This window comes from Azolla caroliniana, unplaced genomic scaffold (assembly GCF_043228905.1).
Source record: "Azolla caroliniana isolate FFs.n. ecotype wild unplaced genomic scaffold, voAzoCaro1.0.p SCAF_7, whole genome shotgun sequence".
In the NCBI taxonomy this organism is placed as follows: Eukaryota; Viridiplantae; Streptophyta; class Polypodiopsida; order Salviniales; family Salviniaceae; genus Azolla; species Azolla caroliniana.
In genome coordinates, this window is record NW_028230442.1 from 3,825,336 (window position 1) to 3,837,134 (window position 11,799).

General features: G+C 42.6%; 1 protein-coding gene across 1 annotated transcript; it reads right to left on the minus strand.

Annotated features, from left to right (window-relative positions):
- Positions 1 to 1,116: 1,116 nt before the first annotated feature.
- On the minus strand, positions 1,117 to 5,814 carry LOC147861601 (protein PNS1-like). Its single transcript, XM_087322644.1, has 6 exons — positions 5,529 to 5,814; positions 4,930 to 5,424; positions 3,366 to 4,202; positions 2,745 to 2,861; positions 2,420 to 2,653; positions 1,117 to 1,642 (listed from the first exon to the last, which is right to left on the minus strand). Exons 1-6 carry the CDS (start codon positions 5,538 to 5,540, stop codon positions 1,487 to 1,489), a joined length of 1,851 nt encoding a protein of 616 aa, XP_087178770.1. The 5' UTR covers positions 5,541 to 5,814; the 3' UTR covers positions 1,117 to 1,486.
- Between the last annotated feature and the right edge of the window lie 5,985 nt (positions 5,815 to 11,799).

The following is an 11,799-nucleotide window of genomic DNA, read 5'->3' on the forward strand; positions in this document are numbered from 1 at the left end:
CGTCAATCTTGAAATTGCTCAATCAAAACATGCACATACTCATCTTGTAAAATAAACCTAAAACTATGGGTTTCTTAGATGTCTAAAACTAATTTAATTGCTCTTTGTCTTTGAGACTCAACTTTAATATGGTTATAGTTCAGGGTTGTTCATCGACATAAATTATTGTGTTCTATTATTGATTTAAGAGCATTTCTCTATGCAAGATTCGCCTCCACATTATATATTCTTATTTCATTTGCATATTTTTTTGACTATTGATAATACTTGAGATTTTTGGTGCACCAATAAGAATTGCAAGCTCAAGAGCTATGAGATCCACAAATCTCCTTAGTGCTTCTCCAATTCCTATCATTTTTATGTGTAGTGTCTGTCACAAACACACAACAGGAGGTTTCACTTTTTGTTGGTTTCGAGGAATTGATTGATTACCGTTAGAGAGAATAAAGCATCTAGCATCCACACGTAAAATAAAAGTTACAAGATATGATGAATCTGTTGACGTTGATTGAAGAAATGCAAATCAAGCAATCTAGACAAGTTCCATCAAACATGTGAGGGTTCGGCTGATGATCCTACTACACAATGCTGGTTCATACAACAGTCCATGGACCTAGTAGAGGCACTTCAATGAAGATCCTTGTGGGCTCATATTATGATCCATGGAATTTCGTTGAGGACACGTACAATGGTCCCGACAAGACCTAAGTGGACTTCGTCGTATGGCCTACAAGACCCCAAGGGCATGTATGAGGATTGACAAGACCTCGTGGCTCATGTGAAATGACTATATAGACGCATACGTTTTGCTTTTAAAGGAAAATTCATCAATACATTGCGTATGTGTGCAAATCAATACATTATGTGTGTATTGAATTTGAGAGAGAAACAAAGCATGTGGAAATTCAGGTTTTTTTTTTTTTCTTTGCATTCCACACGTTTGGGAAGGGAGAGAGCAGGTTGTCGCAGCCCTAACCTCTCTTTTCACACGTGTGGCTATTATTATCATAAGTGCCAACTAGCCAACGAATCCTTCAAAGTATTTACGTAGTAGTATTATCTATCTCATGTATGTATTCACACCACAAAGGACAAATGGACCCAAACCAACAAGAATTCATCCAAAAAAACAATAAGGCTTTTTCTTCTCTCTTTTTTTCACCATTTGAACCAAAGTCTTCTTATCTTATCGTGGCACAAAACCTCCTTCATCGACCATCTCACGGGCAAAGAACAAAATTTGCACCAACTTACTACCATTATGCAATGGCACAATATCTCTTCCCCCTCCCCCCCCATTCCTTCGCGTACATCAAAGTGCCACATTTAAGGCCACTAAAAACAATGAACGAGCTCCCTCGCTCACCGGTGTACATATATACAAAGCTCAAGGGTCATTTGTGTGCTTACATTATAAGTAACCCAAAGATTGATGAAGTGGAGGTATTTAATTTATATCATCATGGTGGAATTGAGCTCTTTGTATTTACTTTGTCCCAATCTCTGTGTCCACCTCGGGAAGGAGCTCTTTCAATCGCTCGGGGATCGGACTAGTTAACAACTCATGGCTCGCGGGGTTTTGCGCGTAGCAAACATAATGAGCACATACTGCACCTTGCGGCACCGCCATCATGAGACGAACCTACGAATGACAAATGAATTATTACATGATTGAGAAAGTGAATGTGACAAATGATTACATTATTACCTTACATTCATGAAGTCAATCAGGCTAGAGACTGAGCGTTTAGATACACAAACATAAAGCTAGGTCAAGTGGACTAGACATAGGGAGGGACATTAGGTCTTCAGTTGGCCCAACTCTGAAATTCCACTTCCACCATATCCATACTATTTTTACATGGTGAAGAAGATGCCAATGGCAAGAAGACCAAAACAGAGCGTGAACCATATGTACTATACGTGCATTCACATTCGAGTATCTTTCGATCATTCAAGTATGGTAAATACCATACTTTTGTATTCATTATTTACTATAAGGTAAAACGTTTTTTAAGGTAAAACTGTGAGAAAACATAAGTATGTTTTCATAACATACACATTCATTTGCAAAAGTATGAAAACGAATGTTTGAGCAGAAGAATGGGAATATTAAGTTCTATGGTCCAAAATATGTCAGGAACCCTTGATGTATATATTGGTCATTGTTATACATGTGCCATAATTAGCCCTAGGTCTATATGCAAACTATAGCTATGGGCATTTTGGACATCCATAATCTAATTGATGCATGTGTGGTCTGATTGACTCTAACATTGAAAGATTGCTTATGTACCAGTATAATATCCAGGGGGGATTATTCGAAGTCCCTTTTTATTGTCATTATGGACATCCATGAGGTGCCGGGCCTATCTCTAGCCTACTCAACTTCATGTTAATGTATGAAACGGACACTCACCAAGAAGTAACCGATGAAGAAACACACGATTGAGACTGATGAAGTGAGGGCCTTGTGAGTTCCAAATGTCCATCCACCACTGACCAATGCACACATCATTCCGCCCAAGATTCCACTGAGGACACAAAAGGAGCTTGTCAAGTCGGTGGACACGACAACATCCAGTCTCTTGCTTGCGAATAGCTCTGAGGTTTCTTTGGCGGCCTTGATGAAGGGTTTGCGATGGAGGGCGACCTGAGAATAAATAACAAGTGGTGCTCTTTCTAAGATTATGGCCTAAAAAAATTGCAAGACACTTTCTTTTTGTTGTAAGATGCAAGTTTACCTGGACAAAGGCCCAGTTGTTGGCATACAAGGAAAGCTTGTGGGTGATTTTATGGAAGCAATCAGCACAAGAGAACATGAACTCATTGTCCACATGTATTCTGTCCATGGCTCGGCCCTGAGATACACAAGGTGAAACAAAAGATGGGAGATTAATATTGGGTTCAGATGGACAAATGCACCATGGCATTTGGATTAGGTTTCACAACAAAACATAATCGATCTAAGGCAACTACAGGCAATGCTCGAAATGGCCTCAGTGCGAACAAATCTTATCACTGTTGTTCGGCTTTGGTCCAGCCTTTCAATTAAGAGGTTCATTAATGGTTGGGATTTAAGGTCATATTTCAATTGTCAAAGTGCACTAGTGTGGCGATAAAATGCAACCAACTTATCCACCGACATGATGATCGGCAAACGACCAGTCTGAAACCTCTATGTTTTGGTTTAGGATAATTAATGTTAGAGCGATTAACGTTGCATTGAGAGCAATTTATGTTCCAAATTAGATGAGTTACACACACCGTTTGCATTAGGGTCCGTTATTCATTGAATGAACGAGTGACTTAAATGAGTACAAAAAGATTTATTTACAACACACTTTGGATGTGGAGATGATTACCATAACACCGAGGACATGGATGATCGGTATGACCAACGAGCCGAGGCAGATGCTCCCGAACCAAGCCGTGTAGGCCGAGTAGAGGGAGCCTTCCCAGTGATGAGGGGCGGGAGGCTCGGGGCCGCCACCATTGGACAGATGGGCCACGGCGGCGGACACGCCCCTCGCGGCCGCGATGAGCACCATATTCCTCAATGTCTCCAATGTCCACGCCATGCTGACGAGGAGGCCGAACACGAGCAAAGGGGCGAGCCGGAGGCCGAGCGCGCTCACGACCCCGAAGCTCCAGAAGAGGAGCCACACGGACCCGGCGACGAGGAGCCAATAGGAGACGAGGTATGTCCCGGGGACCTTGGATGCCGTGTTCAATGAGCAGAAGAGGACGTCGCCCGCGTACTTCATACACCGGTGGGTGTAGACCCCGTATAGGACCTGCGTGATGGCCATGACCAGGACCAGGACGCCCACCCCTAGATTGGCCGCGGTCCCCGTGGAGAAGAGCATAATGGCCGTCCCCAGTGTGAACACGGACGACGCCCATGTGATGGACCTCGCCGCCTGGTTAGGGTAGAGGCGGAAGAGGGTCTGGCAGAGCAGGGCGGCTATGGCCCCCACCATCACCGACGCGCTCAGCTGTGGGAACCATCTCTGCAGGTCCTGCAGCTTGCTCCGCGTCAGCCTCCTCAGGAACACCGCGTTGAGGTAGATGATGGCCACCATGGACAGGAGGAGGTGGAGCAAGAAGATCGCTGCGAAGGGGAGGTCTCTCACTGGGAATGGCGATGGCGATGGCGATGATGATCTGAATATGACTCCTGTTGTAGCATTGCTTCCTTCCTGTGCGCGGCAGAGACATCAGAGAGATATGAAATGGTTAAGCATACTGGTTTGAGAAATAGAACAGACTAGACCAGACGATAATAGAGATAAACTTCTTGATGATCAGTGGCTACAGGCGAAGCTGAAGAATCGGTATCAGCAGAAAAAAACCAGTGAACAGTGTCAAGGACGTTGGAAATGGCTATGGCGGAGCGAAGCAAAAATCTAGCTACCCCAGAAAGCAAGAAAACCAGGCCGAAAAAAGTGGAGGGAAATGCTAAAAGGAAGTAATTTGTTTTGCGAGGCATGAACGCTAATGACTATGGGGTAACTTAAGGGGGAAACCTGTAATTTAAGGCTATGGCCGAGATTCATAAGTTACTCTCACAGAACAAGAATGAAGACGGAACAAGAAAGAGCAGAGAATTCCATGACGTAGATAAATGGAAGTAAGCTATGATGGAAATTACGCTTTAAATTCATAGGGAGGAAAAAATCTCAGAGCGAGAATTGGTCTGCAATATGGCCTAACTTCTTTAGCTTCAGAAATAAGTTCTGAGGGGGAGAGCTTAAGCTTTCCCTCCCAGAGGAAGGGGGAATAAAACAGCAGACGAAGGAATGGAATAAAATAGCTATGGCGGAGAGCTTTTGAAGCTTTCATCAGAAAAGAAGAAGAAGAAGAAAGAAAGAGCAGACAATTATATGATGAGCAAGTATGGAGATTAGCTATAGCAGCGGAGCTTACAGTGGTCGTGGTGGCCTCTGGTGCCACTTGATTCGTTCTCTGGTTCTTTGAGATGTTGATTTCATGCGTCACAGTACTACTTCTTGCAACAGAAGCTCCTCCGCCATCGCCGTTGGAGATTATCTCCGAGTTACCAACCTCCTCAGAAGCTCTGTTCGATTCCAGATCTTCTACCCTGTTAGAGCCCTGGCTTTGGTCTCCATGCTTCATTACCTTTTGATGATCAGAGTCTGAATTTGTTGTCGCGGAGTTAGCAGCAGCTGTAGAAGACGAAGAAGCTCCGCCATAGTTGTAGTGTTCTGATTCTCCATGGAAATCTACGTTGATGTTGCTGTGATAATTCATATCGTCGTCTTGCAGATACTGCTGCGACCGTCTGCCATAGCTGGGATCTTCATCTCTAGGGTAATAAGAAGAGCTCCCACGACGGGATGAGCCACTGCCTAAAGGGTCATTAGGGTTGTGATCCCAGAAGCTCCCCATTTCTCCAGATTCCTGACAAACCAGAGAAGCGAAAAACAAATCAGGAAGAAGAAAAGAAGGCAGATTTAGGTAGGCAGGCAAGGGAGGGAGGAGAAGCAGAGTTAAGTTACACATACCACGTTCCCCATCGCTGAGAAATGGGATGGATTTTTGCTGCAGAAGGAAGCTTGAGCAGAAGAAGATGTGAGAAGAACCTGAGAGATCAGAGCAGAGCAGAGGCGGACAGAACAGAAGACGCAGGGAGAGACAGAGAGAGATGTCTGAGCAGAAACAGAGCCGAGCCGAGCCGAACAGAAAACGCAAAGAGAGAGAGAGAGAGATGTCTGAATAGATTGAGTAGAGAAGGGTAGGAAGCATGGAGAAACACAGAGAAGCTCTATAAGAGAGGAAGTGAGAGAATCTGGAGAGAGAGAGAGAGAGAGAGATAGACAGAGACAGTGAGGGGAGAGAGAGACAGAGACAGAGAGGAACGCAGAATGGACTGGGAAAGGCGACCAGGACAATGACGGCCATCGTCGTACTGACCACGACCGTCAGTGACCTCCGTCAAATGGCTCCCTCTGCCGAATGTCAGTCAGCGTTAGACTTGACGGCCGTCATCGTCGGCAAAAGACGGTTAGCTTTTTATTTTTTGACGGGGAGCCACCGGCGACTTTTATTTTGATGCTGGTCACCGGCGCTAAACGGTTGATTGCCTTGACGGAGAGAAAACGGCAAGCCGTCAAGATTTGATATCGACGACCGGTTACCGCCTGACGGAAGTGCGGAGGGGGTCCCATTATTATATCATCATTGCTTCTTCTGCTCCTCGGGAGGGCTGCAAAAGAAATGACGACAAAGTTTTTCTCCCCACTGCCACGTCAGCTGGTCCTCTGACGCTGACCGTGCCAGCTGGCCCCCGGCTGATCGGGATCCTGACGTCATTGGACCAGATGCCACGTGAGCCAGCCAGTCGCCAACTTTCCCGTCAGTGCGTTGCTCCACGTGGCATCTCCTGCTTATTTTGCCGTTATGAATATTCCTCCCTTTCCTTCTTTTTTATTTTTATTTTTTACTCCTCATAGATATCATACCGTTGTCCAGTGAATAATAATAATAATCATACTAAATTCTAATAATATAGTAAAAATAAATCTCTGCTTTTTAAACAAATAAATAATGGCTTCTGTACGGATCATTTCTTTCTTTTTATTATTGTCGCTCAGGTATTTTCCTGTTTTTAAAATAAATAAATCGAAGAAGAAAAAGGAAGGAGATGGCATTATTCCCCAAAATTGACCTTCGTAGAGATAAAAAAAAAAAAGGGAAGGAAATTCATTGCCAAGAAAAATGTTAGAGGTTTCGGCACTCTCCAAGAGACCTGTCGAGATCATTGACAATCGAAACTACATCACTCGCCCCATTAAAGATTAGATCCATTGTGTGACATGAAAAGAGTTTGCATAGTCTCGATCTGTTCGCCCTTGATTGTGTCGATCATAGAGAAATGCATTGCTCCCACAAGTGTATATAGATTTGATTCAATTCAGCATGACAAATTTTTTAGCAGTGGGCACCTTCCAAAAGAGTCCATGATCCAACTTATGAGCAAATCTTTGCTCATGTTGGTTTTGAGAATCTTGTCGTGTGCAAATTTTAAGAGTATGCCAGCTAGGAATCACCTACAATGCAGAACACAAAGAGTTTTATTTCCATAGATTTGGTAAGGTGTTACTCTCTCCAAAGATGTAGGATCAACTCCTAAGTCAACAACAAGTGAAGGGGCCCAAGAAAGACTTTGGTTGACAACAATAAGACAAAAATATTTCAAGGTGGCCATATCCATGATGAGTCAAATTTTCATAGATCATCATCCCCTCAAGTCAAATCATAAAAAAACAATGGGTCCAAAGATGTTGCGTAAGGGTTAGACGTAAAGTAGCAACTCTCCTATCTTTGCTAGTTATTTCTTGTATTATAGTGAGTCCTATCAAATGCATACACTAGAAATGGAAAACTTTATCGGTATTTGGTCTTACAAATGAAACCCGAAACCCTCACCAAACCAATCAACATTCGTTGGCAATATAATCCCTATTATGATTGTTCTTTATCTTGTTTTCCAATTTTGCATATGATCATACAAGAGTTGCTCCCCACTTTAGCTTCATTAGAATTCTTCTTGGTTAGTGGTTGATTATTCAATGTCTCTTTAATGGCAAAACTTATGAATTTGTAGGTACATATATATACTTTTTAACATTCACATAAACATAAACAATTGTTAAATAATGTTTTTTTATGTGGTGGTTTTTTATGATGTCCCTTCACCCGCAAATAACAAGTCATATCATTCTCGTATGCTTTAGAATGACGAGTTTGTGACGATTCATGGATTTGTTTGTGCCTTGGTCTTTGGACTCATATAAAGCTGGGTATTCATGGGTTTACATCACTGTGTCATATCTATTTATTATGTTGGGCTAAATAAACCATATATATTATATACTCAAAGACATGATGAATTTGGTTGAAAAATGTGGATGGGACTAACATATGATATATATTAACTTCTCAACGACATGATGAATTTGTTGAAAAATGTTGATTGGTCATTGTTGTATGGTTTCAAATCATGCCCATTTTTATATAAGTTTATATTTGGGGCTTTGTATGGATGATTGGTTTTAACCTAATTTTTTTTGCTTCAAGTCACCAATAGTTAGAATTTTCCAATTAGAAGAAAAAATGTGTATAGATTGATTTATCAAGACATTGCATGGCCTAGATTTGACATGTCATTGAAATCTATCATTCATGACATTGACAAAGATTGAGTTTTTCTATTTAAGCTTCTGGAGTATTGATAATTGTTATAGGCATAATCGTAGGAACCATTCTATAACTAATTTTAATGGGTTAAATCAGGATAGTGGGGAACTCAGTTATCCTAAGATTTGAGCCAAATCCATATGGACCTATGATGGTGGTATGAGAGCCTAGGTATCTCCTATGTAAAGTGGACTAGCTATCCCCGTCATTAAGACATGTTGCATCATGTCGAGACTCTAATGGCGAGGCTAAACTTCTTCTTCTGATCTGATATTCAAAAGCCATTGCATAACATGATGTAATATTCGGTAGTATGGGCCACCAATGTCGTGATGTAGTGTGTGCAATAGGTAGGAAAAAAAGGGTCAATAGTAGTAATATATTTATAATACGACAATTAAGGAAATTGAAATAAGAAACATTAATAGCCAAATGGTTAACTCTCCTGCAAAGGTGGGGGGCAACCTTGCAAGAAGTGACCCCAAATCAATAAAAGGGGGTTAAACCAAAGGACCTAGATCCATGAAAGGGGAAAGGGCCTAAATCCAAGAAGGGGAACCAAACCCATGAAAGGGGGAGGAATCCATTAAGGGCCCCGAATCCACAAAGGGCATGAGTGTTCCTTGAAAGCACCCTTCAAAAGCACAAAAGCACCCTCATTGCAAGAAGAGGGCCGCAACATAGGAAGGCCCTCCCAAGGCATGGAGAAGGCAACACATGAAGAGACAACATGAAGTTCTAGCGAGGAAGGCAACTCATCTAGCGATACTCATCCTCTATCTCTATGTGGCACAACCTACATAGCCTTTCCTCCCTAGGAACTCTATTAGCCCGACCATTCTCAATCTCAAGTCGGTGAGATGATATCCTAAGTTGTCCAATGGCAACCCTTAGTGCATTTGATAAGAATGTGTCACGGATCATAAGCTCAAGAGACAAGCAAGAAGATAACCAAATGGACAAGAAAGAAGATAGTATTAAAGGAAAGACTCCATAACTTGTGTTGTTCACCTTGAATTCCTTCAAGGTGAACTCCTCTATTTATACTACATGGCATGCATACTTGTTTGCACACATGTGAATCTACAATAGAGCATGTAGGTATGCATGCATGTGCCAAGTGTAAATACTACAAGGGAGCAACTATGCACATGATGCTAGCAAAATAATAAGGATCAATTACATACATAACTATGTACTAGATATCTTGGTTAAATCATAATACTAGATTATAACTATGTCGTGTCAAGAGTTCGAATCTTGACATTATCCCCCCTCCTACGCCGCCTTCCCAAATCGGCCACTGGTTTGTGGGGATATCGGTGATGAAAATCTTGGACGACCTCTGGGGCATTTTGTAAATTTGCCGATGGTTCCCACGTGGCCTTAGACATGGGGTAACCCCTCCATAGGATGAGGTATTGCAAGTGTCGACGGTGCCAACGCGAGTCAAGGATTTGGTCAACCTCGTATTCCTCCCCTGTCGTCAATTGCACAGGTGGTGGTGGTGGGGCCTGACGTCCAAGGAGTTGTGAAGCATGATGGGGTTCGAGGAGGGAGACATGAAAAACATCATGAATCTGGAAGTGGGATGGAAGGCGACGGGATTGATGCACTCGATGATACGGAATGGTCCCAACTTCTTGTAATCAAGTTTCGCACATGGACGAGTAGTAGAGATGTGTCGATGTAACAACCGGACCATGTCTCCAATGACAAAGTGTGGAGTGGAAGATCGATGGCGATCAGCCTGCTTCTTGTATCGTTCACTAGCAAGACTAAGCTCCAAGGATAAATCATGATGTAGTTCTTCCAAAATGCGGGCGCGATCCTCTGCCGAAGGGTTCACGGAAGTGGTAGGAAGGGAAATGTTGAAGCGAGGATGTAAACCATAGTTGTCAAAGAAGGGAGTGACGCCAATCGATGCATGGAGAGAATTATTGTAGGCGAATTCCGCAAGCGAAAGTAAGTTGACCCAATCATCTTGTTGGTAACTCACCGAGCATCGAAAAAACTGTCACGGATCATAAGCTCAAGAGACAAGCAAGAAGATAACCAAATGGACAAGAAAGAAGATAGTATTAAAGGAAAGACTCCATAACTTGTGTTGTTCACCTTGAATTCCTTCAAGGTGAACTCCTCTATTTATACTACATGGCATGCATACTTGTTTGCACGCATGTGAATCTACAATAGACCATGTAGGTATGCATGCATGTGCCAAGTGTAAATACTACAAGGGAGCAACTATGCACATGATGCTAGCAAAATAATAAGGATCAATTATATACATAACTATGTACTAGATATCTTGGTTAACTCATAATACTAGATTATAACTATGTCGTGTCAAGAGTTCGAATCTTGACAGAATGTATCTAGATATCTTGGTCGTGTAATAAAACCTAACTGAGAGAAGTGCAAGAAGTGTTCCTTATAGTACACCATTTTAGATGAGAGTGGTTCTCGTGGGGTGATCCATTTATATTGAGTGTAAATTTGCCATATTTCTTGGCGTATCACTTTATTACGGTATTCATGAGATATTAGAGTTTGGTTAGTCCCATGGTTGTACTTAAGGGGGGGTAGGTTATTAATGTCTATGATGTTTGCAAGTAACCAACTCACCACAGTGCTATACCAAGAGCTAGTGTTTCGAGATGCATGTAGGGATCAAGATGCCTCAAAGGCTCTACGAGATATCCTATCTTGTGGTTGACTATGTATCTGATGAATAAAAACTACCACTTGAAACAATGCTTCTACTAACATTGGGGGCAAACAAAACTCTGCTCTAATAATGTCATGTGGTATTGTTGATTTGCTTCGGAGTTGATGTGATAACATTGTCACCAAAGGTCTCTCTAATTGCGTCCACATGAAAGATGGTAGACCTGGAGCCCATACTACTGATGCATACATGAGGGAAGGGGTCACTAATGAGTCTATGAAAGATTATGTGCAGAAGCAAGTAGAAAACCGAACACTGAAACACAGGTTTAATGGAAAGCTTTACAATATGCGGGAGAGACAGAGAAAGAGTAGAACAAGTTAAATCTATTACTAGGCAATAATAGTTCTCTATACATAAACCGTGCTCAACAACACTATTTATACAAGTCCTAAGAGGACTGACAGAAATACTACGTACTTCAATGCTCATACGAGCGTCTGACACTAACTACGAGACTATTAACTACCTAGTAGTCTAGGCTACTACTAGGCTTTCGGTTACTGTTTGATCCAGCTAACCGGCTCCCTAGCTCACCGACTCACTTGCTCACCAGCTCGCCGATCCAGCTTCATCCTTTTGGATGCCGATCCGGCTCAAGCTTATTCAACCGACCCGGATCCGGTTGAGCTTGCCGCTCAACACTCCCCCTCAAGCTCAACTTGAGGTCGGATCGTAGTGTCAGTCTCCATGGCAGCTGGTCCTTCCACTCGGCTCCTTTTGGCGTCACTCCGCCTCGTTCGCGCTCCTTGTCCGGTTTGATCCCGTTTGCCGTGACCCTTCTGTTTCTGCGCACCTCGACCTCCTCAGTTGGCTTGTCTGCTCAACAAGTCCAAATCAGTTCC